At 40.0% G+C, this 27986-nt stretch overlaps 1 protein-coding gene and 1 long non-coding RNA gene across 3 annotated transcripts in view; one reads left to right on the top strand and one right to left on the bottom strand.

The window, feature by feature from the left end:
• Positions 1-239: 239 nt before the first annotated feature.
• LOC110468292 (uncharacterized) overlaps positions 240-27986 on the top strand; it is a 28338-nt gene continuing 591 nt past the window's right edge. The window contains exons 1-6 of one of the 2 annotated variants that reach the window (XR_002465062.4): positions 271-428; positions 6619-6697; positions 13017-13111; positions 18275-18499; positions 22220-22351; positions 24418-24574. This is a non-coding gene — a long non-coding RNA (uncharacterized LOC110468292). Of the gene's footprint in view, positions 429-6618; positions 6698-13016; positions 13112-18274; positions 18500-22219; positions 22352-24417; positions 24575-27986 lie in introns of those variants that run through there. The other variant, XR_014956705.1, reaches the window with a different exon arrangement.
• On the bottom strand, positions 8088-27581 carry HACD2 (3-hydroxyacyl-CoA dehydratase 2). The gene is made up of 7 exons (XM_021526069.3): positions 27412-27581; positions 21450-21567; positions 21149-21167; positions 18404-18492; positions 12435-12556; positions 11587-11765; positions 8088-10897 (listed from the first exon to the last, which is right to left on the bottom strand). The coding sequence occupies exons 1-7, from the start codon at positions 27540-27542 to the stop codon at positions 10815-10817; spliced, it is 741 nt and encodes a 246-aa protein (XP_021381744.1). The 5' UTR covers positions 27543-27581; the 3' UTR covers positions 8088-10814.

Here is a 27986-nt window from a genome sequence, read left to right as displayed (position 1 = left end):
GGGGCTGCGGCGGGAGCGGCGGCCCCGCGCGCGGCTCTCCCGGGGACGGCGGCGGCGCGTCCCGGCCGCGCTTTGTGCTCCCCATTCAGCCGCGCGCCGGCCGCGCCGCCCCCGCCCGCCCCCGCCGGCGCGGCCCCGCCGCCGCGCGCCGCCATTGGCCGCCCGCCGCCGCCGCCGCCGCCGCCCCGCCAATGCGCGCGCCCGGGGCGGGGCGCGTGACCCCTTCGGCGCCGCGGCCCGGAGCTCCCCGCGCTGCCCCGGGCCCGGCTCGGCTCGGCCCGGCTCGGCCCGGCTCGGCTCGGCTCGGCTCAGGCGGCGGCAGCATCAAGCACCTGTGTCCGAACTGGCGGAGAGAGGAAAATCGAGCCCCAACAGCGGCACCTGTTACTGGACTCAGCGCAGAAATTAAGGGTAAAATACACACACAGGTAGGATTACCTTGTTTTTTCAACCACTTAAGCTACAGCCCTCACCTTCACAGCGCTGACACCGTTTTATGGCACATTCCCTAACCTAGGAGCGAGGCATGATGACACCACAGCAGTTCCCAGCAAGTTTCAATCTCCAGACTCTTCCACAGAGTTCTTTCAGGTGAAACACTCTTTTCGCAGATGCTAGTAAGCCAATTAATTATTTACAGTGTTTTGAAGGTAAGCATCATATGCACTAAGAATAATATTATTGCTTGATGTTCTGCATCATGTTTTATTAAAAACAAACTGTCAAATCAGATAACTGCTTGGCTTAAGTTGCTGAAACAGGCAATTGTCTAGATGTTTGATCAAACATTGAAAATCCCTGCTCACAAGTAGTCTTTAGCAGTAGTAGTGCTGAAGCTGTGGTTATCAAGGGACAGAGATAAGCAATGTTTGTAGAGAGGTAATATTGCTGGACACAGTTGGGGAAAAAAATCCAAACCGGATAACCTTCCAAACAGAAACCCTTTACGTGTCCTTTACACGTGCAAGGAACTCCACAAACTACAGCAATTTAGGCCTTCGTGTATTTCAGTGGTTTGTAAAACTGTATGCTGAATTTTCAGTAGCTTCTTCTGCAGAACTCACAGTTAAAGATTTTCCCAAAAATGATACACACAACTATTACAGTGGAGCTCACTTACACGGCACTTTCCTGACAGATGCTACATCCTGCACCTGATCACAACTGGACTTACAGTTTTCTTCCCACAAGGAGACATTTTTATATATAAATACCACTGCCCTTCAGATAGAATTTATCATTTCTTGTGATATTATACAACACTGTCACTATCCATACACTACTTTTGTTCTACTTGATTAGAACAACACTCAAGAATTGTGTGGTTGGTTACTCTGGCTGAACAGTGCCCGAACCCAAGGGATAAAGACAGTGAAACAATTCTTCAGTGAGCTGTAAACTGGGACAGGTCTTTTTGTTTTGTACACAAAGTCCCATTTTGGAGTTCTTCTCTGAAAGCCAGCAGTAAAAGATCTCACTTTTTCACACTAAAAGGTAGTAAAAGGAAAAAGGTGACACACAAAATTGGTGACCATAAAATTAATTCTGCTTCATAAAAAATTACTATGAAGGCATGTATAAGAACTAAGCACATTCAACATCCACATCTTGTTACATTTCCTTTTAGATATCAACAAAGCATTCGTCAGATAACAGACCAAGTAATTTTAACGTTTTTATGTTTCACCACTAGGATAAAATGAAGTCTTACTTACCTTTTGCATCATGAAAGCCTCTGGAAGCCTGAATCCTAGGCAGGACTCCAGTCACAGTAAAGTACACCCCCTTCTCTAGGAAGTTTATATACAGAGGTACCAGGGAAATGGTAGTTTCAATTCCATAGTCTCATTCATGTTTCTTTTCACTATGCCATTTTGTATCACATACAGTTTTGCTTTTCTGTAATGTCATAAGAATTGATGCTTAATCAGTTTTAGTTTAAAAAAATAATCAGCCAGACAGGAAAAAAGTTTTGTCCTTGCTACAGGGGAAAACAAATCTTCAACCAGAAGTTTGTAAGTTTAGAAACAGGTAGATAAATATGAAGTGTTGTGTCTAAAGAGGGGTAAAGAAGCATTTGGAAGAGACTGTGCAGAAAATCTGTAACTTGTGAAAACAACAAGGATGTTAAGAAGCTAAAAAGTGTCTCAGAAGTTAAGAGTAGCACCAACTAAACGGGTACCTCACACAATGAGGACATACAGGGCTATGGCAAAGACGATGTAAGAGTCCACATGGACAGTAAAAATCTTCAATGCCCACTTCTAGCTGATGTTGTTACTGGATGACATAGAACAGTAGCAGAACCAAGGCAACAAGCAGGATAGTTTAATGTTAAGGATAGAGACCATAATACAGACAGCTTGCCTACAGCTTCCCTTCTAACATGCAGTTTCTTCAAGCCCTGGCTTTCGCTTCTAATTCAGGAACCTCATGACAAATGGCAGAAAGATACAATGTTTATCTCACCCAAAAAGTTATGCAGGAAAGCAAAACACTGCATATCCTGGGTGGCTGTGAAGTCATTTAAAAATGCTTAGCACTTAGTACAAAAACATTCAGGCAATCATACTTTCTTAATTAATTATACATAAATAGGAGTTGCCTTTTTCTTTCACAACTTAGGCCAGCCATTTTCTGAAGGATGAGTGTAAAACTGAGGAGCTTCTATATCTCAATCCCAACATGGCTATGTACAAATTATGACCTTAATCTATAGAAGTCCATATAAAATGAGAATATTTATTTACTTTGTTCAGAGACCAACAAATACAAATATCCCAATACTGTGTAGAAAGACAGAGAAAACTTCCTATTCCTTATCCTGAAAAGCTAATGTTGCACCTTCCAGTCTAGCCTAGCCTTCACCTGCCCCATCATAAAAACTTTTTAAATTCTTTGTGGGTGGGGTATTTGGGCAAAAATGAATTCAATACCTTCAATCATATCTTAATAAAATTTTGGATTAAAATTGAACCATGTCTCTTTTTGAAAAAAGTATTTATCTGGTTAAAATAATACCTAAAAGGAAGTAAACATGTGGAAGATTTAGAGACTGCTTGCACAAAATCACTCAAATCATTTCACCTCCTCAAGAACCTTCAGGAAGCCATAAGGGAGTCAACAGAGAGCTACTGTGGCAGACCTAAACTTCCCCAATATACAAGTTCACAAAAATGCTGGTTTCACATGTAGTCTCATAATTTGTATAAAAACATTTTTTACTTTATTATTATTACAACAGGTGCAGTAGACAAACATTAGCATTCTTTATTTCCATTATTTACTTTAAATGGGGAATACCAACTAGATAGTGACCTCAGAACATCTGAGTCACAGTTCACTCTTCATAGTCTTCATGCACTCCAAGATTCATGGAAGCATAAAATCCAGAACATTAGAATATCCAAAGCAGCCCTCTGAAACCAAGAGATAATCACACAGTCCCGCTTGGAGCCATGAAATACTCAAACTGAACAAGCTGCTGTTACAAATTCTCTTGCTCCACACCACCCCTCTCCTAATAATCAGATGATTCAAAAGGAATAGAACCAAAAGCGAGAAAATAGTGAAAACACAAAACCACAGTGACTTAAAAAATAAACAAAAAGCCCAACCCAAAACAATCTGACTCATTATTGACTTTTGGGGTTTTTTAGGGATACACAAGAAGCCTAGCAAGACAAGGTGTTTATTGAATCACTTTTATCAGATTTTCACAGAAGCACCCATATTTTACCCCAAATGTAGAAATAAAATATCCTGCATGCACATGCTGTTAGTCCAAGCAAAGCTTGGACTCCGAAGTGCACATGTGCAATACAGGAGGATTGCATCATGAAATTTACCATAATGTATGCAATTCATGTGGTCATTCCAGGGATTTGACATAATGCTGACATTAAGAAAAAAAAAAAAAGTTTTAGACACAGAACGTGAACAGAGCAGCTCATTTGTTAACTGTAGCAGAGATTTACCTGCCCACCTTTGGGTAGCAGCAAAGCAGTGAACAGGACTCAAATACCTGTACTGAGTGGATTGCTGAAGGCTGCACAACACTCAGATCACAACAGTAGGAGTTTTACATCTTTCTGTAGGAGTTTCACACCTTTCTGTCAGCAGTTTGTTTCTTCAAGGTCTGGTATGCTGAGGCCTCATCTGCAGTTATGCATCAGCAGGAACCTGGAGCACAGCAGCCCATGAATGCTGACACCTGTCCCTTGTCTGAACACAACTGTAAGCCTAGAGCAGGTTTCCACACAGTCTGATTTGACAATACCTTTTGAAGAGTAACAGAATTTTCAGATTGCAGTTTGCTTCTGCTAAAGGGCTGTAACAGTATCATCTAACTTAGTAACTAGTTATTAAGTAAAGTATCCAGTCTTACTACCTAAACCAGCAATGGCTGATTTCAATTTCACATCCATTTTCTTGCTGATTTAAGACAGCTTTTTCCACTGTCCCAGTTTGCTGACAAAGTGCTTGGTTTACTTAATTTAAATTGCACCAAAAAGCTGGGTAAGGAAACTCATTTGATACTCTCAAACCAGCAACTTTCCCAGCAGAGGTTTATACACAGGAATGGAGGACTAAAACAAAACAGCTAATTCAGTGCATCCAGTTCCTTATAGTCTTGTAATAAACACCTGGAGGAAAATAAAACAAACTTCATGTCATCAGCACACTAAACATTGCAGCATCTCCATTAAGTGCTGCTGTTCTGTCTTAATAAACAAACAAAAAATTCCTCCCAAAACCAAACACCACCACCCTCACCCCAAAGAACAACTACTGGATTCCAAAGGGAACAGGAAGAAAGTTTCATGTTTCATAAATGCCCAAATATTCTTTGGGAAATACAGTGGTAGAGCTCAGTAACCTCCAGTACCTCTCCTCTTCCATCTCATCATTTTATTGATGGTCATTAAGGTAGAAACCAGTACTCATTATCTTTTCTTATCCAGTAAGTGAAGAGGATGTATTTACCCAAAGAAAGCTTTAAATGGCAAACTGATTTCATAAAAGCTATCTATTGCCAGGCTGATTGGAGGCTCCTCTACTTAATATTTACTCTTCACAACTCTTGGTTTTTGTGGGCATGCTATGTGCAGAAAAAAGCAAAGCACTGATCTTTACATTGCCATCAACTTAAAACTGATGTTAAAGAAGATACCTGAAATGCCTGTATCCCTTTATATGTATTCTTCAGAATACCTCTGTAGAGTGAGATTCATCCACTGTCCTGCCCAAGAGGCTGAATGTAATTACACAGGAGCTATGGTTCTGCAAGTTCTGGTGTTCAAACTAGAAAATGTCAGGACTGAGTTTTTTCATATACAGTTGCTGCAAGTGGTTCCAGTTCACAGAAGACTGTGCAGACTGTCTGCAGCAGGAGTCAAAAGCACAGGACAAAATGCAGTTCACTGTTCATAATTCAGCTGAATAAGCCTCTGCAAAAACTTCCACCAAAGAATTTTCCAATAACATCATCATGTAGTACCAGGTAATGTAAAATTTCTATGTACAAATTGCACAGAATAAATTGAATCTAAAAAGAGGCAGTTGTGGCACATCAAAGAGAAAAACCAAACCTCTGACAGCACTAATGCCCAAGCTAACTTGTAAGGCCATAAAAAGGGCTTTAGGATCTTGCACATCTGTAAAGGAAAATATTATTCTGGAAATTAGTGATCAAGATAATTGAAAGAGTTACAAATTTTTAATTCACATTTGAAATTGCAACTACTTCAAAGGCAGCACTCAGAAACCACCTAAGAAGCTTTATTCATTATCTTACTACTGTAAATCTTCTGACAAGTATGGAAGAGAATTTAAAAGCTATTTGATACTGAATGGAAGTTCCAGGCAGTTGGGTGGCTTGAATCAATCACCCCCAACTGTAGAAATGCTCAGTTCACATCACATGAAACTGAATCACACAGATATTCACACCTTTTTATTTTATATTCAGCAGCCCAGCACATATCCCTCCTCTAGTCTTATATCAAGAACTGCCAATGCTTTAAGATGAGCCTTACACATTATTGTGACATTAACTTGCTGACAACCACAGAATCCTTATGCATTTCAGACTTTTTACTGTTACCCTAGGGAACTAAAATTGTTTTCACATACACTGGTTTTAAAATGCAGAGAGGAAATACAAATAGCCAGTGATCATTCCTGTAAGGCACAAACAGAGCTCAGCTCCTTTCCACAGCACAGCATTTCTGAGTTTTTAATTACACAGCAGTGCTAAGTCACAGCCATCATGCGTGGAACATGTGCTGATGCTGGGCACGACAACACCATTTCATCCCATCTCAGTCAACAAAAAACCCACTGTACTTGTGCAATCTTATGACAAGCATATGCCTAGAATAATAGCACTCACTCTGCAGCTACCACTCAGTTCCTATTAGAGGATTATAACTTGTTATTTATGAGCATTAATGTCATCTAGACACAGTTTTTAAATCTCTCTCAGGAAGTGTTAAAAATGCTAAAAACGTTGCCGTGGTAGCAGACATATTATATTTAGTAAATGAACTCTGAAGTGTTTTGTTGCATTAGTTAAGCATTCCCCTATATTTATAATACTCAATTTTGTTTTTGAAGGAAACCATCAGCATCCAGAGTACAGATAACAGCAGGAAAACAAGGAACTCGCACTCAATTGAAGATCCTTAAGGAAGTTGTGAGTGTTGACAGCCAGTTAAGGTGTTGCTATGAGCACTTCTTTTGAATGTGGAAAGCAGAGCATTAGTAACAGTATGAAGTTTCTTATTTCTTTTGTCTGAGCTCCAGAGTTTAATATGCTAAAATAACTTCTAAATTAAAAGATACACATTGTATACAAATTAATAAAAATACAGCTCTAACTTACTTTTATAAAGTATCTGCTTTTGTTCCTTAAACAGTAACAATACAACATATTTTGTTCAGAATTATTTTATTTGGATTATAGCAATTAGTTATCACTGTTCAGTAGGCCAAATCCAGGCAGAGAGCACAGAATCAACTGCACAAGGCAACAACACTGACTAGTATTTAGCATACAAACCATTTCACTGCATTATCAAGTTGAAATATCTTTCAACCATGCATAAAAAAATCTATGGTTAAGTCTTTCAGAACTCCAGGTAATACCAGATTCCTAAATATACAAAAAATACATTTAACTTATAATAATCTTAGTGAATTACTTATAAAATTACAATTTTATTCTTCACAACATAGAAAAAAATACAAAAATGACTATATATAGTTTTCACCCAAGTCTCACTGATATATACATCAAAATATATGATTTGATGTATACTCATGAAAATTTTAAGCTGAAAGATAAGTTTTAAAATGACACTGCAGATTGGTCCACACAAATGCCAACCTTCATAATGGTAAGAAAAAAACCCTCTGATAAAACCATCACATTGTGAAAAAAAATGCAATTTACCTGCACCGTAACCTGCATTCTTACTGTAATTTACAAATATGATAATTTCTACAATTCCAGTTGTAAACTACCCACTGGTGAAAACCATGGTCTTTTGGAGGGTAGTGACTAACTCAGAGCTGGCATGGTAGAACAAAAAGTGCTGTCAACTGAACCAGTGCACACAACAGAGAGCACCAAAGCAGGGGGGGCCTGCTGGTTTGGAAAGGCTGATGGAGAACATGCAAGCCAAGTAAACAGTCTGTGGGGAAAATAAACCCCTCTGCATTTGTGACACAGTACAAATCAAAGCTTCTATTACAGAGTTCACAGAAACCACTTGACAATTTCAGTGACAGGTGAGGGGAAACCTCTTTAATGAGAAGAAACCTCACATGTGTCAGCAAAATCAGTATTAGGGAACAACCCAAACAGTTTTAGGGCATCACACTATGGTTCTCTCTCAAGATCACCTTCCAGTGATTTCCATAGAAGATAAACTTGGAAAAGCACTACAACATGAAGCACTGAATTTTTGTACATAGTAAGTGCATGTTCAGACTTCAGAATATAATTTATAAATCAGCTTTGCTGGTAAGAATTCTTACTGTGAAAGCAGCTTCTTTGTCTTCTGAAAGGAAAAGTAACTCAATTTTCTTTTAAAAGGCCATAGTTTATTTGCATTTTTGTCATAAATTGATACTTTCAATTAAAGCAAATATTCCATCATAAAGTCTGTTCAGCAAAGGTGTTGGTTGTAGAAGCTTTCTCCCTACTGGCAGCTTGCTCTGCTTTTCCGTGGTGCCAGTGCTATCTGTTGTAGATCTGTACTGTATCTTTCTCATCAACAGAGCCAGGAGTATTACAGAGCCATTTTTTATCTCCAAATTGGACCAACAAATTTGAAACCAAATCTTTTACTTGGGCACAGAAATCAAATTAAGAAAAGTTCAGCAGCTGAGCATTCACAATATCCAGTAACCTAAGTACATCAGGAAATCAGATCTTTTAGATTACATCCTTGAGAAATATTGACATTAACTTCTTTAACAGCAAGTATAAGCAAAAGGAGATGTTTTGTTCAGAGGTGGAAGCTCACACTTTCAAACAATGAGTTCAGAATAATGTAACATTTCTCACATCACTAAAACAAAGCACAAAACCTAATACAGAAAGGAACTGAATTGTTGCATCTTTGAATCCAAAATCATTCTGAGGTTGTATATGGCCACAGTAATAGAATCACAGAATTGTTTGGGTTGGGAAAGACCCAACCATTATCCTAACACTGCAAAATCCCAGTAAACCATGTCTTTAAGCACCACATCTTCAGGTATTTTAAATATCTTCAAGGATGGTGACTCTATCCCTTCCCTGGACAGCTTCTTCAGATGCTTGACAATCCTTTCCATGAAGAAATTTTTCCTAATATCCCATTTAGACCTTCCTTGCCACAATAAGAGGCAGTATCCTCTAGTCCTATTGCTTGTAATTTGGGAGAAAAGACCAATACCCAACTTGCTACAACCTCCTGTGATTTTTTAAGTCAGTCAATAATTGGCTCCAAAATGTTGAAAATAGAAGCAAAGAATATTATTGTCTCTTACCCTTTCTCTGCTTGTAATAATCCTGTTTGTGTTGAACAGGAAAGGCTCTATATAGTGAAAGTTAGGAAAATTCAGTCTTTTTGATGGAGCAAAAAAAAAATTACTGAAAAATTCCAAGTAGTTTTTTTTTAGTATCACTCTGACAAGCATAAATCTGAATAACTGTAAATCCAGCTCTTCCCAACTCCTAGAACAGAGAGCTGTGTCCTCAGTACCTCCCAGCTGTGTTTAGGAAGAGCTGGGATGTGTCAAACACAACTGGGCCATGTCCAGGGGAGGTGCTGGCAGGCACAGCAGCAGGCAGCATGGGAGTGGTCACACCTCATCTGTGCACTAAACCATGGAACAAGAGGGAAGCCAGAAAAGCTCTGACTGGATGCAGACAGGGCTATTTGGCCATCAATTCCTAACAGAGCAAAGCTGTAATCTATATTTCCTTCTGTCTCTGCTTGGATATCCATTAATTTCCCTTCCTCTTTTATTCCTTTCATACCCCACCCTGTTACTCCAATCAGAAGTTTCTTCTAGACCTGGGGCACAGCTCACACAGCACTAGTGCTTTCTCAGCTCTTCCATTTTCCTTTTACCTTCCCAAGGAAAGGTTAAGCCTGAGAACCCAGAAATAGCACCTAGGAGAATGTAATTTCTTGTGGTCTTCCACTCTTTCCAAAGAACAGATAAGGATGACTTGTCCAGTCTGCAAAGGCAGCATGCAACACATGAGATAATCTGTTCAGCAAGGAGCAGATTATGACTTTGCAACACTTCAGAAGCTGAGTGCCTGGAACTGCCTGCTTGGATGTGTCAGAGTGATGACCTCAGTCACTTGAGGAAAGTCAGACTAAGGAACAAGGTCCCCAAACACAGCAGACCAAGTATTCCTCAGCACTGAAAGATGAGTATCACAGACAATGACTAGAGATGATAATTTATAGTGAAAAAGGGAGAACTGCTCCTATTTCTGGGTGAACTATCTCCTTATATTGTTTAGATTCAATACTGATACAACTACAGTATTACAGTTAGTATTGATTTTTTTTTAATATGTAAAAAAGTATTCAGGGATGCAGTACTTGGGGCAGTTTTAATGTTTCAGATAAGAATTACAGCCTCTGAATTAATATTAGCATTTGAGTGATCAGAAGATCTTAAACAAGATCTTCAGAGAGCACACTCTGGTCAGACACTGCACTGTTTAAATTCCTAAAAAAACACATTCCCCTAATTTTCCGTAATTAGTTTCTTGTTCTTGCTTCCATCACCTTTTAAATACACAACGTATCTTTCTAAATTCAAATACTTTGCCCAGATTACATGCTCCACTGATGTCTCTGACATTATCCTGAAGTATTCCAGAGCATATTGTTCGCTTTCACAGCAATACATACAGTTTCTGGCATGCAGTCAAGCACTTACAAAAAAGAGGTATCTGTAATATAATCCCAATTCAGGCATTTTGTGGGTACAACTTCATCACTCATACTGCAACCTTCTGACATTTAGTAATAAATGAAAACCATTTAGCACATCATTTAAGGAAAAGGTTAACTGCCAAGCCATATAAAGTTTAATTTTTCTGAAGCACTGCAAGCTGAAAATTATTTCAATGTTTGACATCCTGGAATTTCACTGAAATCAGATTTATTAGTTATTCTTGCTAAATTGTTGGTCTTTTACCTCTGACTTATCTTGGTATCCTCTTTACAAATGTGCTGGGTATTGAAAAACTGCAGCATTTTTGATGTTTGAAAAGTTCTGAAAAAGAGTTGGAATTACTCCGACTTCTTATGCTCTTCAGTGTGGGAGAGAACCTTTCGCCTCTGATGCAGCATGTGGAAATAGAGCTGAGGGAAGACTAAGGAGAAAACAGACTCGAGTCAATCAAGTGTGCAGAGGAGCCTGCAAGATGCAGTCACATGGTCAAAGTCCCCCAGTCTCCATTAGAGGATGTGCTTATCCACATTTTGCTTAAGTTATCTATTGCCTTTTACACACTAAAGAGATGAACTGCTATTGTTCTTAGTTTTCAGGTACTATTAATTTTTCTGCTAGAGCAATCACATTTTTAATTAAATGCAAAATGCCTTATTTAACTCTTAAATGTGGAAGCAGATGACAAAAGTTGCCATATCTGCATGCACACAATACAGAGAAAACAGACTGCAGGGCAGAAAAAGCCCTTCAAGAGAAATTTCCAGATTTGTTTGATTTTTATGTAATTTTAGTGTCACTTTTTCAGACTCTAAGGCATTTTATTCACATCAGTGCCTCTTTCATCTCTCTCTATCCAAAGCTTTTTCTCTTTCTATTTCTAAAACTATGGTACACAGTATGTTTGCAAAACAACAAAGGAGGGGGTGGAAAACATACATATACAAACAGCAGAAGCTGATATTTCCATGAGAAACCTTTATCAACCATGCAAAAATTAAGCAAGGTCATCAGCAGGCTAGATTGGTTACTTCTATGTATGTAAATCCCACAACTGTTTGCTTTTCCAGGTACAGCTGTTAATACTAAGAAACCTAACAAACTCATACTTACTTGGAATGTAAGAGATCATGACCAGGATCAGGAATGTATAGTAGTCAAATGAAAAATTGTACTTGTTAGGTAAACTAATGGAATACAAGCCAGACTGCCTGACGTAGGGTAATGCAGCATATATTGTGAGTAATTCTCCTGAGACTCCCATTGGATACAATACTATAAACAAAGTGTACCTGGAATGAAACACAGAAAGAATTAAAAGTTATAACAAACTCTGACAAAATATTTGTTAAATGATATTACAGACATTCAACTTTTCAATTCTCCACTCAGCATTCATTTTTCTTAAATCTTATTTGATTAGAGCATGGCAAGGTATGAACACTATTGCAAGGTAAGTACTCAAATCAGCAATCGTCTGGAAATATTTAAAGATTTTATCTGAGAATTTACAAATTATCTTTAAAACTATTCTCCACACATACAGACTTAATTTGATTTCTGAACTCTTTGGTAGGAGTCATTTTGCTACTTAAAACGGGGCCAAATATAGTTGGTATTAATCAATGAGCTTAAATATTATTTCAAGGACAACCAGTGGATTCAAGAATTACTGCCAAATGTCAGTTTACTTACTGTCATCCCCTACTGTTAAATATCAGTTTCTGACAAACCATAACTTTGAAAATGGAACCTAGTTCAGACAAATGATTCTTTCAGCTTGCAATGCAATAGATTTTTGTAACCTGAAAATCTGCTGGAAAGAAGGTAGGCAGTCATGTTCGCAAACAGGGCAATTACCTGAAGGCAGAATCTAATTTTTTGCAATGCAACTACTTTACAAGATAAATATCCCTGTTAGATCAGTGCTTTAAGGCTGTAATTTTTATGATGCTACCGACCTGGCCCATTTGATGAGATAAGGGAGATGGTTTAACAAGCTAAACGTGTAAAAAGAGTAACGGATTATCTCGGTGATTGTCCAGGCCACTACAAACAAGAGGACACTGTCTTCACTTTGTACCTGTGAGAATGGAAAAAAGGCTTTGCATGAGCATTACCAGTTACTCACCAGACCCAAGAAAACCTCACAAAAAACAAGTCCTGTGGGTTACTTTACTGCATCATTTTAGACAACAGACTCCAAGAACGAGCTTAAAAGCAACATTAGTAACAACAGTAAAAAACCCTTCTTATCGTGCTCTTATTTTTCTAGTTGCTTAAGAATAGCTCTGCTTCCTGATTGGGTAACTTCAGCTGTCATATTCTGTGCAAGGTAAATTGGTACAAGAAACCCCTGAAATGCTGAGTATAATTCTTAATTCTTCCCATTCCTATAGAGTACCAGCTTCTATTTCTGTCCTATGATTGTCTCCTAGTGTAGAAAGAATGGCCTAACACTTGATACTTGGTTTAGATTTAATATTCTGATACTAGTTCATGGTACTTCTGAGCAGAAGCACTGTTTTCCTTTCTCTGGTCAGAAACTGGGTCCTACTTTTGAGCAGCAGCAGGACAGCTAATACCAGATCTCAGGCTGGGAGGAGAGAAGAACCATGCTCAGATTGTCTCACCTCAGGTAAGCTTGATGGACCTGATTCACTGTTCCTTGCTCCATTTTCTGCTTATTGTAACTAGCATGGTTCCTCTAATGTTACACTCAAGGCAGTTATCATGTTTCACTGCTTGACACCTCTTGGAGCTTTTATATCACTCACACATCAGTGAAGCAGCTTTAACTCCCTCCACAATTTAACCTTGAGATCAGTTCAGCTGGTCTGAGCATGGTGCTAATAATGCCAAGGTGGGTTTGATCCCTGGATGGGATCATTTAGGAGCTGGACTCAGTGATCCTTGTGGGTCTCTTTAAGCTCAAAACATTCTGCAATAAACTGCTTTTACCTGTGATATTTATAAGATCACTCCTCAAAAGCATATACTTTAAAATGAAGAGTTATATTTATTAGATTACGGAGCATCATTATGAGGTTCAAGTTCCCAAAGGATCTCAAGTGTATGTGGAGTCACATACCTGCAGTACAAACTCCTGAGGGAGCAGGCATGATTTTAATTCAGACTTCTCCCTCTCTCCCTCCCTCCCCTATTCAACAGAATTCCCAGCTGTATGAGCACCTTGAGCCCAAATTCAAGGTGGACAGTGGGAACAAAAATACCTCAAGCACAGGGGCCCATATTTTCTCTTTTCCTCTAATTCTTGAATAAAGGGAAAAGGAAGTCAGAGATGTGAGTGGTGCACTCTGTTAATCTTGGACAAAGTACAAACCAACAGGAAAAAAAAAAATCAAGAATATATATATATATATATATATATATACACACACACAATCAGGAACTTCTTAATAGGAGGGGAATTATCATATACTTTGAGTAAAAAACCATAATTTTTTCCTAAAGGAATTACCCAGAAAAAGCTGTGTTACAGACTGCAAAATCCAGAAAAATTTATACAAAAATCTTGAGCTATCCTGGAATGTAGAGCTGCTGGTAATCTGTATTGTGCTGTAAATCTATGTTCTGCAGCATGTAACATTTCAGGTCACTTTAACTGCATTTTGCAGCAAAAGCGCCTCATTCTTTTCCCACATTCAGATAATTTATTTATATATTAATCTCCCTTACATCATCATAAAAGAGCAAAATCCAAAAATTACTTAAGATTTTCAGAGAAGAGACCAAATCTATTTTTACACATTGCTGCAGGATCCTAATCCTGTTTGAGGTCTGCTTTATAAGGAAGACTTAGCCCTCAACACAGAAAAGTGAACAACACTTCCCAGATGCTGCTGCTCCAAAGGAGGAATGTGCTTGCAAGCACTCCAGAGCTGCATCTTCTGGCCACATCGGGAGTAGCAGCTTAGTGATGAGTTCACCTAAACCTGTGACTCACCTCAACCTGTGCTTTAAATCCCACTTCTTTCCCTAGCTATGGAAATGGGTAAAGTCAAAATCCAAAAGTTTACAGCTTGAAGCAGCATCCAAGGATGAACACAAGGACAAGAAACTGGGGTGCTAACAGTGAATCATACACATGGAAGTAGAAAATTACAGCAGTAACAGTTCTGTTCTACTACATGACATCTCTGACACTGCCTTCAAAGTCTGGTCTCCCCCCTCTCCTTTGTATTAGAAGTTATTAAAACAGTTCACACCATTATGAAACACACAACCCCGTTAGGTCACTTAAAGAATCATCGATTGTGCCTTCATAACTTGTGCCCCTATCTAAGGAAAAACAGTTTTTCAGGAGTCTTACTCTTTTAGCCACTGCTAATGCTACATTTGCATAATTCCTCTTCCAGGTTGAAGATAGGGCAAATACCAGTAGACCTTTAATAAACCACTAAGGCTAATGCTCTCTGAGAATTCAATTCTTCTTCCACTACTTTTTTCATGCCATTCTTTCAAGGAGCCTTAGACACAAGTCAAAACTTTATTTACACCTTATTTATCCAACTCTCTTAATAGGGATCAATTAAACAACAGGCATAATTTTTTGGCATGTGTTTCAAGCCAACATAACATCAAGGAAGATCCTGAATATATTTCAGCTTTTCTTAAATACTGTGAATAGCAGATGATGTTTGCTAAAATATAAAAGAGACCACTGTCTTTTAAGATGCAGAGATGAGAGCTGGGAGTTGACAAAATAAAGCCTGAGAGGTTTTTAATGTTCTCCTTAAGATTGGAAAGGGAAATTTCTCTACATTAAGAGTAACAGTTTGACAAATTTGCAGAAAATTTCAGCTAAACACATAATTAAGCAATCCAATGCAGAAGAGCAAAACCAGCAGTACTATGCAAGTGTAATGATGGAAAATATTGGAACAGCACGTCTCTCTCCAAAGAGCTGGTTCTCTGGTGCAGTAATTAAAAAATAAAACATAAAATTCAGGGAAAAAAAAAAAAAGAAAACATTACAGTAGGCACAAAGAGCATGACAGACTATTGTGTTGTATAGTATTGCTCTAATTTTACATAGATGTAAAGCAATGATGAGTCACGTTTTTCAATTGTATTCAGCCATTCAGAGTTCTGACCCTTCCAGCATGGACTTTTTACTACAACTTTGTCCTAAATACCGTAAGTTAAGATGTTCTTCTCTCTTTTAAGTCAGTATACTTTATTACTGATTGAAGGTATCAATTCCCAACTGCAGATACTAGAGTCCCAATTACCAACTCTATGTGCTGTAAATGTTGTTTGCACAGTATCGCTTGCCTGTGTGCACTACAAAAGTTCTTCTAAATATATATTACATTTATTTGCAACTCATCTCTAACTGAGCCCAATGGGATAAGCAATAAACTGCCTGCTGACAAATTTTTAAATTACCAATCAAAACTGGGTGCAGAATTATCTATCAGAATGGAACTCCATGAAGGCCTGCCACGATGTCACCAGAAGATCTCACTGCTCACTCAAATTCAAAAAGACATCTTTTGAGCTGAAGGGCACTTTTTGTTCTCCTATGCCTACATCCTCCCAGCCCTTCACACAAAGCTGTTCATCCCCCTCCTTTGCAGGGGAAACAGTAAAATTCACTGAACTGGTTCCTTTCTCATGTAATGGCCAGCAGTGATGACATGCCAGGCCCTCCTCCGCAACACCAACAACTGTTCCTACAGGACAGGTGAGGAGAATCTCAGTGTGCAGTGCTTTAACATTTGCCATGCTTTAACATTTATTGTGAATAACTTCATATGGAGTTTAACAACACATCAGCACTGAAGTCCACAAAAAGCACAAACAGGTTAGTGGCAAGAAGCATGCTTCAAATCACATCACATTTCTAGAAGTGTATCCTGACGGAAGGAGGGATGCAATACACATTTCTTCTTTTAGCTGTATTATATACAAAAACAGTCTGGGAAAGCAAGATACTGAACAAGTATTATTCAAAAAGTTAAAGAGGAAAATTGCATTTTATTTTACAAGAACCTCATCATGCAGCTGCATTGCTTACAAGTTCCATAAAGCTGTGTGACAATTTAATCCTGGCCTTCACCATGGAGCTCACTTGTGCAGACAGCCCTTTAGAGAAAGTAGAACATTTGTGACACCTGCAATACATGGCCCCAGGTGAGCCTGCAGGCTCCCTGGCTGGGGCAAGGGGAAGGGTAAGAATACAGCCTCTTATTTGATTTATTTGCTCTAAGTCACAGGTCAGAAACTCATCACAGGATTCCTCATCCAAGCCATTTGTAAACCCACTTTCTAAGACATTAAAGAAGTAACACATAATACAGTCTCTTGCAAGACTTTAACCAGAAGACCACACAAGTGTGGGGAAAAAAATCTGCATGGAATATTCTTGAAAAAATCCTTGTTAAAAGTCAGATATCAAATATCTGGCTATACTCACTGCTGCCATTTTGTTGGTTTTCTCTGGTGAGAATGTGGGCATAAGCTTCAAAAAAACCTAACCCACAATCATATTACAGGTTTTTCTTTGATGTCTAACAGACAACACATGAAATAATTCTAATCCTTTCAATCTAACTTTTAATATTTGGGTTACTTCAAAACCGGGAGACAATTCATATAAACACATTATCACTGTTTTTTTTATGAAGCACCAGATAACCCAATATCATATAGATAACAAGCACAACTCCAGGAGTATTTATTTTAATGTATTTTATGCATATATATAAAAAAAATTTAACGTCTTGAGATTATGGCTTTTTTTTGTTCAAAACCTAGTACTTATTTCTGATGAATTAATAGAGACCAGAGTACATTAATTTGCACCAATGGAAGTCCATTAGAAAATAGATTTTATGTTTATTGAGAAAAATAACATTCCTCCACTTCTAAGCAGCATGAAACTAAAGCTTCACAATACCAGAAAGGACTGTTAATTACTAGGAACTACAGTGACTTATGTTACTCTACATGTGCATGGATGGTCTGATAGCAGGTTTGGAGGAAGGGACAGAAAGCAGCTTCCCTCAAGACTTTGTAAAAAGACAAGTTCCTTAAGACATTCTCCATGTCAAGTCACAAATAATCTTATGCATAAAGTGACTGTCACTTGTTTCAGGCACCCATGCTGACACTGGTATTGAGACTAATTTTTTTTCTTTAATAAGAAGAAAACCCGTAAGATTAGTTGGCTAAAGTTACAGCAGAAATGGAGGATATCTGGGCTACTACAAGGATTCAAATGACACGAGTCAATCACCAGTACCAATGGTCAGCAACCTGTACCAATTAAAGCATGTCTAGATTTTGAAACAGCTATCAAGAATAATCTTTAAAAAACACAGCTTCCAAAAGATTCTAAAGAGATCTGCAAGAAGTACAGCACTATTTGGTGTGGTGAGCAGTGAGAAAAAACACTCAACCCCCAAACATTACCTACATTTGAATATAAGAAAATTGAATGAAGGACAGAAGAAAGATTATCCTGGAAAGTGACCATGGAGAGCACAGAGGCAGTGCTGTGCACAAACAATTGAGGGGGGAGTTTCAGATGCCACAGGAAGTGAACTGCATATGCAGGAGGGCAATGAGATTTTGCTTTTAATTATGGCACTAGTGAGATTAACACTAGAAGGCTGTACCAAATTCTGTGTTCTGTGTTACACACTGTAAGCTGTTTAACTGTCAGTAAGGACTGAGAAACTATCCAGGAGCTATATGTCCTACAGGGACAGAATCAGACCTTGCTCTGTTTGACTGTCAAATCAGATCTATTTTTATTTCTTTTGATCCACAGAAATTCATATGAACAATTTCCCATGGTGGGATACAAACAGAAGACATTTTAAGGACAATAAGACAGCAATCAACACTCGCTTTTCAGCATGGATCAACAGTTTTTCTATCAATTTGTATCTTGACTTACCTCTTTTACACTATGTGTTACTGCCCACGTCAGGAAAACCCTTGACATCACTTGGAAAGCAGTCAGAACAACAGAAGAGGGAACAATGCCTGAAAGGTATTTTGCAATTAGTAAATATTCCTGATTACCAGGGTGGGAGGTAGGGGTGGGGAAACAAAACACAGCTAAACCAAAGTCCAGTTATTTAAAATTTCTGGAAGGAAAGCATTTAATTAGTTTTAATTCAAAAATATGAAGTCAGTCCTTTAGTGTGTTTATACTGCATAATGCAGTGCAATCCCCTTACAAGGCTTTCTGCATCAAAATGCAAACAAATGTAATTGATCCTGTTGCAATTACAGCACATTCCTCAATACAGAGAACAGCTCAATCAGATAATTTCAATCAAACAGCTTCTGGGACGTAGTCTTTCAAATAAGTCCCGTTTGATTAAAATATCCAAGATACTCTTCATTACTGTGATTTAAGAAGTAAGGATAATAAATATGTTTTGCACTATATATCCCAAAAAAAAAGCTATCAAAAATAGTAAGTATTTTTCAGAAACACTGATCTAGCCCATATTTTGATAGATGGAAATTTTGTAGTTCCTTCCTGGAAATACAGCTCAGAAAAAAAAATCCAAACCAGCCAATCAACCAAAAAAACCAACCCCACAACAAACCCCAGGGAACAGCTGATGCACAGGCAGGTACAGAATCAACTTGAAGATTTTCTCAAGGAAGCAGATATCACTGTTCTTCCAACAAGTTCTGAGGTGCCAACTGACCTGTCAGTAGAAAGACCCTACACACAGCCAGGTCTGCCAAAACAGGAACGGCTTTAGACTGCAAGATTACACAAAATTTCTAAACTTTGCAACCCAAAGCTTTATTTTCCTCTAACAGCTAAATGATAAAGAGCAGGTGTAGCTCTTAAGATACAGTGAAAAGTGCTTGTAAAGATGTAGAGAACAGAGGAAAATTAAATGGGAAAAAAGAGTAAGAAAAGTCAAAAGCAAGTTTCAGTCAAATTATTTTCAATGATATGTTTTGGCTTCTTTGAGGGGAAAAAGGAAAATCCTACAGACATAGTACTCTTCAGTTTTATCACATTGTCTTGGTCTCTGGGCTACATCTTATCTCCTTTCCAGGTAGAGCTCTCCATTTTTTAAATATCTGCCATATGTCAAAAGTCCTGTTCTCCACCATGCTTCACAGAGACACTCCCCTACCAGTCTTTGTATTTTGAAGGACTTGCCTCACAGATGCTAACATTACAGATTCTACTGAAAAGATGTGGAGAGAAAAGTTATGCTGATACACACAGCCATCTGTCACACATAAGCTCTTCTATTGACAGAGAATTACAGCTCTAGTTAGAGCAATTAGTTCAGCAGGGGCAAAGGAATCTGCAAATTTCCTGTTTCTCCCTGTATATAAACTTTTGCTACAGTCAGTAGGACTGCACCAGACAGCGACAGTGCATCCAGCTGTGCAAAACCCCCTCATTTTATTTAGCTGACAAACACTTCCATTAACAGAAAAAAAATATAATCCGCAGCCAGTTATAAGAAAACCAAAACCAATCTTTTGCAAAAGAGCTTTGTTAGGGAAAGCAAAAAGGCAGAATAAAAACAGCATAAAATGTTGCCACTTTCCCCTAATGGCTCTCTCTAATATTAAACTGTGCTACTAAGGATAACTTGGGCTAAATGGATCCACACCTCAAATCAACTGAGCCAGATGATTCGTTTTGCACACAGGCAGGATGCGTAATCATCTTATTTGCTGTTCTGCATCAGCCTGGAAGGTGAAACACAGGATCTCTCCTGCTACTCACTGATTTGATGGACATAAACATCCAAGTGTGAGGAAATGATAATCCAACTACATTTTTTACATTCTTAGATTTAGTACCAGTAAGCACCGATGTCTACACACCAGTTTAGGTTCAGAAAATAGCAGAGCATTATGGATTTAGGATGGTAAAATCAGCATTTTATCTGCAAAGTTTTCTCTCCAGTGTTCCAAGATTTAACTTTTCCTTCTTGCCACTTGTTAAGTAAGATCTTAAAAATGGCACACTTTCATATTAATGTTGACAAGTTTTTTTTAAAAATATGATTTATTCTGGTAGAAAAATAGTAATTGAAATTTAGTAAAATTAAACAGCATTGGAAGGACTGCCTTGGCAGCACAGGCAAATAGATGATACACAGTTTAGTAGTAAGGTGTATATGACCATTCATTTCTTGAGGTGATCTGTGCACAGTTTATGAACAGCCTTCTTAAGACATTTTCAGAGCAGCTGGAGGATTCAGGAGGGTCAGAACTACTTCATCAACGACAGAACCAGACTGCCCTCTGCTGACATTCCTAGCACCAGTTCTCCCAACACCTCACTTGGTTATTAAAACATCCCACAGAACTCACTATGAGCCTACAGTCCGATAACCTCTCCATTATGTGGCTGTCTGGACAATGATGAAAAACAGCAAGTTTGTAGTTGCAGCTTTAGGAACCTCAACACCATCTTGCTCTGTAAGTAGTGGCTAGTGAACACTCAGGAGCTGAAGCACTGTCTTATTGTTTTGTGACATCTCAAATTAGGGAGTAAAAGTCTGGAATGTATTTTAAACAAAAATGAGTAAGTTATGCAAGAATTAAATTCAGCAATTCACAGACTGTAACATTTTTCTTGCTAATATATTGCTTAAAGTTCAGTCTTCTACAAAAACAGTAAACAGAAAATTTGCAAGCTTACCAAGTGCACAGTGCAGAATCTAGAACAAAAAGAAAAATTCAAATCACTAACTTTTCAAATTAAGCAATTCAGACACACATTTAGTTCTGTTACAAGTGCTTATGATTTAGTATTTGCATTTCAATGATTAAGATTAATATTTAGCTCTGCTGCCCAAGCTAATTGGCAGACAGTAAAACTCATCTTGCTAAAAGGAAAACTCAGCTTTTGCGTGAGCTGTTCAGTAGAATTAAAGTAAATGTAAGAAATATAACACATTCATGCAAGTATTAGTAAGGCTAGGGAATAGGACTACACCCACCTCAAGCAAAGCTCCAGTTTGGAAGAATTTCAGGGGCTTTTCTATTGAATAGTAAAGGCTGTGGTAGCTGCCTTTAGCCAGATATGCCCGAACTAGACCAACTGCAATAACAAGCCACCTGAAAAAGAGAAAAAAAGGAGACATTAAGCAAAGCAGAAATAAAAATAAACCTTTAATCCTTCTTTCGATACTTGATAAAGCAACAGACAGAACTGTCCTGAAATACACTGACTCTGCAACACTGAAAATGTTAAATACTTGCATCTTCTACAAATTTATCCAAGACATGATGCATTTTTAAAGTATTTTTCAGCACTGACATGGTACCAATATCTCTAATGTCTCAATTTATTTTTAAGCGAGCTCTGTTTAATTAGTTATGGAATTTATCCATGGCAGATTGGCATCATATTTTGCTTAGTTCAAGCAGAAAACCCCTGACAGCTAGTCAGAGACTTATTACCAAGTTAGAGCAGTATGACATAAGATTCAGAAGGCATTGATTTTAACATTTCAGTTCAAAGTAAACCCCTAGACATTATCAGAGGTCATCCAGCTTAGTTGGTAGCATATATTACATGAGAAATAGTTATAGATAAATAATTTCAACAAAACTGAGCCTGCTACAGCCTTGAAGGCAGCATGGCCATTCCCATCCCAGTTTTCCTTTTCAACCAATAAATACATCTGAGCCTATGTAAGTAGTGCCCATATAACTGCAACTGTATGTGGACAATGTGACCTATTAACCCTGCTGATTTTTCCTTCAGGTAATTTAAACAAACCTGAAAATCTTTCATCCTGGCTGATGAAGTTTTCACTATCACAGCTGTCCAGAGCTGGTGCTTGCCCACGGCATGAGAAATTCTTCAATCACGTTTATGCCAAGCCACAAACCCAAGGTGAGTGGTCAACCCTGGTCAAACACTTTCCATTTAAAATAGCATCTACAGTTAATTGTAGTTTCCAATTGCTTTTGGCAAACATGGGGCGAAGGGGTTGGTTGGTCAAAAAGAATCCTTAACAGGGTCTCCCAAACCTTTCACTGACAGTCTCATCCTGGCTGTCTTACACTCAACTACTCTGAATGCCACCCAATTTTACCTCTGTCTCGCTCCAAATTCCTTGTGTAAATCAACAAGTGTCTCTGCTAATTCATCTCAATGTGTAGACATGTAGCAAGACCACTAACTACACAATACTTGTCATCCTTTGGAAAAAAGCGTGCAGCTGTGGTTTTGTAACAGAGACGATGAAGAAATTCCCTTTATTTACATCATATTATAATCTTACAAGTAACGCATTAGCTTGGATATTGCAAAGTATGTGCACATATAATCCCAAATGTAATAATTGTTTGAAACACACAGTGAAGTTCAGATTTTTCAATAATAAGTAACTCTGGTATCTAAGTTTGTGTTTGTAACAAAATCTGTTAGCAGAAGTGAAAGAAAGCTAATTAATTTCTGTCTTAACTTCTGGAAGACATGCACCAAAGAAAAGCAGGGGGAGTGGGGAAGATAAATACAAAAAAGAAACAAGACCTCCCTTTTTTCAGAGTGGCAAGTTATTTCAGTTAAAGCCATCTTGTGAAACCAAAGGACAAACATTTGCCAAGTAACCGCTGTTTACAAAGGATAAATCAGATTCATTTTGTATTTGGACTTCAGTGTAGAATAAACCAGTAAGCACTACAGTATTAGTGAATTCGCCCCTGTAACATGAACTGCTTCTTCTTCAGAACAGGGAATCAGAGCAGATTGACACTGTACTCTTCTTATCTGTCAAGTTCCTTGGTTTTTCCTGATCTTCCATGTTTGTTGAGAAACTGCTGAGTTGAGCAATTTCTCCAGTTGCACAAGATGCCAGTTCTTGGCTGTGCCTGCAAACCATTCTCACCTGAACAGAGACTGGTAAATCCACAGCTCCCAGAGGAGCTCCAGCCTTTTGCTCAGTTCCACCCTAGTGCCAGATCACTGACTCCAGCAAGACTGTATTTCCATTCCATTTACTATCCTTCAAAAAGCATTTGATACAGATCAGACCACGAATCCATACAAAATTAAAAGCTGAGCCTAGTTTGTGCTGAAGATTTTAGTATCTCTGTCCTGTTTCTGTGATTCTTAAATAGTTCTTCACCCTCTAGGACTAGACAAAATAGAACAGGAGAAGGTGAAACCAGGGATTATCAGCTGACAATGAAACTTGGTTTTAGAAGGGCAGCAAAAGGCACCACTATCTCATGAAAGCTCATTTCTCTGACCACCACACTGAACTCCACTTGATAGCCCAGCTGGAGTTACACTTAATTAAATTACTGCTACTCTGTCTGTAAACTCCAAACTGGACGATTACCATTCTTTGATTAATCCAGAATAAGAAAAATGAATACTGCACACACACAGTGTTTTTTTATTTTCACTTCATCAGACTTGACAGACAAGCTTTTTGCTCAGGTCCTTAGGTTAACTCCCTTGACTCTCTCACAGGTCATAGAAAAGCATTTTCTTATGCAAAGTTTACTGAGGTTCTGTAACATTTATGCAAGAGAATACAGCAGAGCTATGCAGCGAGTACACCTGAAAGGGAGAAGTGTACTTTGACTCTCAACAACCACTCACTGTAGACGTGGACAATGAAACTCATAACCCAGAACACTCTTTGTGCAACACTGATTAATACAAACTCTTGCAAATTCAAAAGCTATTACATTACCATTGACCTTGCTGAGTGAAATCCTTTTAAAATTCATTGTTTATACCACGACCAGCTACTTATACCCAGAAGTACTAGTCTGTTACAGCACTTGACTAAAAATAAGAAACACAATCACCTTTTAAAGCAGCTAACTAACATTTACACTCCGCTCTAACAGCATGCCCCCTCTTCCCACATAGCACTATTCAGTGATTTTGGTCAAGCACAGGTTTTAGGAAAAGTAATTTCTATGCTGCATCTCTGCCTCCAGAAATGAGCTCCCCATGCCAGGTCAGGCATGACTACACAGCTTCACACTGCGATGGGAAGAGTCTGCCTGAACACAAGAGAAGCAAGATGCAGAGCTTTCTGTAGCTTAATGCTTTGAACCATGGACAATAAAACCTGAGCAAGTACAGCTGAGAACCAACTGCAGTACTGGTTATCCCCTGTTGTACCATGATTGTCCCCTTTCTAAAAAAAATACCCACCCAAAACATGAACCAAATAGTACATGCATGAGCTCCAGTCAGAGATCCACAGGTACATAAGCTTTTTGTACAGTTTTGCTCTTGTAAAACCCATTGCATGGTTTTTTTATGTAGGAATCCATACACCACGTGCACTACAGCATAAAACTAGAAACAAGATCTATTATTTTTGGAGTAAGTTGTGTTTTCTTTAGCTAAGCCAAGACAAATGCAAAGTAAATACAGTAGCTATGCTGACATGTTTTAACTGTTATTTGATCTATTTTAAATACAGTTGATAGTCAAGGCAACGATGGTTTTAGAACATTTACTTTAGTACCTATTTACTGCACTATTATCTTGATGTGTCCTTCAGTATATAAGCCTTTTGTAAACCAAACCAAACAAACCACTTCCAAAAAACCCCAATGTGCTGTTAGAGCATCACTTCATCACTTGGGCACCTTGAATTTTTTGGTTTTTTTCTTTTCACAGTTCTCTTTCCAAGGCAGTGCAGTTGGAGAAACTAAATCTGAGCACTCTGACTGACACGAGGCCAGTAAATAATCAGTGCCACCAGCTGTGTATCAATCATTAGATCTTTTAATCTGAACAACTGTGCTTCTGTCAACCAACTCCAGAAAAACTACCTTTTTAAAAGGCTTCACAATAAAAAGAAACAAACTGAGCTTTTTTTCCTAAGCTCAACCTTGTACATTGTGGAATTTCAGCAGTGTCCAGGGGAAGTGCCAACTCAACATTCCTTTGAAGAGGAATTATCAGTGAGAGCTCTTGGTGACCTACCCCGAAAGAGAAATGAGAGACAACACAGAGATATGACCATGACCACAGAACTCGTATGTAACTCCCCAAATTGCAGAAATCATCTAATCACAACCATCTCCAGAAAAAAGCAGCTCATGTTAGAAAAACATAAATCACATCCAACCCAAGAGTGGAATTTTCTAAGAGGTTTGGTCTAAATCAAGAAAATCGGTAACACTGAGATCAAGATTTATATGACAACAGAAAGCTAAATAGAGGTTTATGTTATTTATTTGAGTTTCCAGCACTCAATTTTTTTTTAATTTGTTCTTCTGAAGAAATAGAAATTTCCCATGCTCAGAAGCTTGCACGCCATGACAAAAAGTTCATGACCACGAAGAAAACTTTCCATTTATACCACAGCTTCTCTCTCAGGTTTTTTATATCTTTTATAAACACAAGCGAATTGCATATGAGCAACAAAATAAGCAGGGAAATGCTTTTATTTCTTAGAAGAATTCAGAGGTGAACTTGTTAACATGGTGCAGGGACACCACAACAAAACTGAAAAGTTTTCCTGACTGCCTGCAATATGTTGTATTACTCACGTAATTATTTCTGAAACAATGGATTACTTAAATTAAGCTGGTGGGTAATTATCCTTGCCCTCTGAGTGAAATACCCTGCAAATATCCTATAGAGCCATAAAGCAGCTCAGTAACATTTCACAGTAACACAGCTGTTGGGCAATGGGTGTACCAAGCACCTCACAAGAACTGAGTTCTCTCAGCTCCCCTACCTCTGATCCACACAAGTGTAAATATCTTGTAACCTGAAATAGCATCAGCTGCCACCAGCAAAGACAAGAATCTTCATGTCCAACTGCCTTATTGAAGTGAATCATATCTATATTAATTCTACACTAACCTTCCGCCCAAACATGACACTACTTTCTCAACTCCTCACCTGCCAGGGTTTATCTAGCAGAAAACACGCTCAGTTGGGATCTATTTTAAAGGCTTTTTTCTTCTTCCACCCAAATATCCCCAGTCTTTCAAAAGATGGTTTTATTTTTATCCAGATTCCAAGGAGATTCGACAGCCACAATTAATTTAAAAAAAGAAAAAAGTCTCCTTTCTCTTGAGAGTTCCCAGTTGCCAATATTTTTAGTTTTGTACCTAAGAACGCAAGCAAGCACCAATTGGCCGCAGTCTGCATTCTGCTACGCAGGACAAGGGCAGAGCACCAGGCTGGTCCAGGAGCTCACATATCCCAAAAGCAGCTTCCAACCTCAAGTTACAGAAGTGCTGAAGGGTTTATGGAGAAATCTTGCAGGGCTCAAGATCTTTGCCTTTAACTACTGCTGTGGACAAATTCCCTGTATTTAGGGTCACCTCCCTAGTGAAATCTAGTGACATGGTGATGCAAGGAACCACCTGGATGTGAGAACTGCTGCAGCGCACATTAACGTGTCACTGATGCCGCACGGCAGCTCCCAGCGAGCGCACCGCGCTGCCGTGCGGAGCCCGTCCCGCAGGGCACGGCGGGCAGGCCGAGCTGCGGGGCAGCGCTGCGGGGCCTGGCACGGGCTGGGCAGGGCCAGGCTCGGGGGCCCCGGGCACGCAGCCCGCATCACGGGCACGGTGAGAGCCGGGACAGCGGCAAGGCAGCTGAGCACGGACGCGCCGGAGCCGCTCTCCAGCACGAGGGGCAGCGAGCCCCGCTGCGCGCTTCAGCGTTACCCAGAGCGCCAGGCGGGGCCACCGACAGCTCGGGGCACAGCCCCGCGGCCGGACCGGAGCCGCAGCCGGGCGGTGCAGCCGCAGCGGCTCGGGGCGGACGGGAGCGCGGGCAGGGCGGCGGAGAGGCCGCTCGCTGCTCTCGGCCCGGCCCCGCTCCCTGCGGCGCGGGGAGCCCGGCCCGGCGCCGCCCTCGCTGCCCCGCCGGACCCACCCGCGGCCGCAGCCCGGCCGAGCGCAGCCCCGCGCCCCGGCCCCGGCGCCCCGCCGGCGGCCCCGCCCGCTCCTTACCCCGCCGTCATCACCACGTTGTAGATAACGAGGTAGCCCGTGGCCAGCGCGCCCGGGCCCTTCCTGCGCCGCGCCTGCTGCCCGCCGTAGCCGTTGTCCGCCCGGCTGCCGCCGCCGCCGGCCGCCGCCATCTCGCGGCTCCCGCGCCCCGCCCGCTGCCGGCGCTGGGCGCACGGGGCGGGACTTGCCGCGGGCCGGCGGGGGCGGCTCCGCGCAGCCGCGGCACCGACCGCGCCCCGCGCCGCCCCGCGCCCGCGCGCCCGCCCCGCGCCCGCCCCGCGCCGCCCCGCGCCCGCCCCGCGCCGCCCCGCGCCGCCCCGCGCCGCCCCGCGCCCGCCGGGGTGTCCGGCTGGGCCTCAGCGCTCGCCCGCCGCGGCTCGTCCAAAGCGCCCCTCGGCAGGGAGAAACAGGCGGGCCGTGACCTTAGAGACGCTAACAGCGTCAGTTGGTACGCTGTTAACGTCTCTGCGCTACATTGAGGGAATAGCTCGTAGGTTTTCATCACTTTTATAATATAGTTCACAGGAGAGAAGGCTGAGAGGCGATGTCCATTAATGCGCATAAATGTCTTAAAG

The sequence above is a fragment of the Lonchura striata genome, chromosome 7, assembly GCF_050655825.1.
Source record: "Lonchura striata isolate lonStrDom1 chromosome 7, ASM5065582v1, whole genome shotgun sequence".
In the NCBI taxonomy this organism is placed as follows: Eukaryota; Metazoa; Chordata; class Aves; order Passeriformes; family Estrildidae; genus Lonchura; species Lonchura striata.
This window is presented reverse-complemented; position numbering and strand designations above follow the sequence as displayed.

What these genes read in the sequence shown, in the direction of transcription:
- HACD2 (XM_021526069.3), bottom strand. Translation starts at nt 27,542, where the DNA reads ATGGCGGCGGCCGGCGGCGGCGGCAGCCGGGCGGACAACGGCTACGGC. An exon ending in TAACACATAGTGTAAAAGAG is followed by an intron (nt 12,557 to 18,403) that starts GTAAGTCAAGAT and finishes CCATTCTCACAG; the next exon opens with GTACAAAGTGAAGACAGTGT. An exon ending in TATCTCATCAAATGGGCCAG is followed by an intron (nt 11,766 to 12,434) that starts GTCGGTAGCATC and finishes GTTTCATTCCAG; the next exon opens with GTACACTTTGTTTATAGTAT.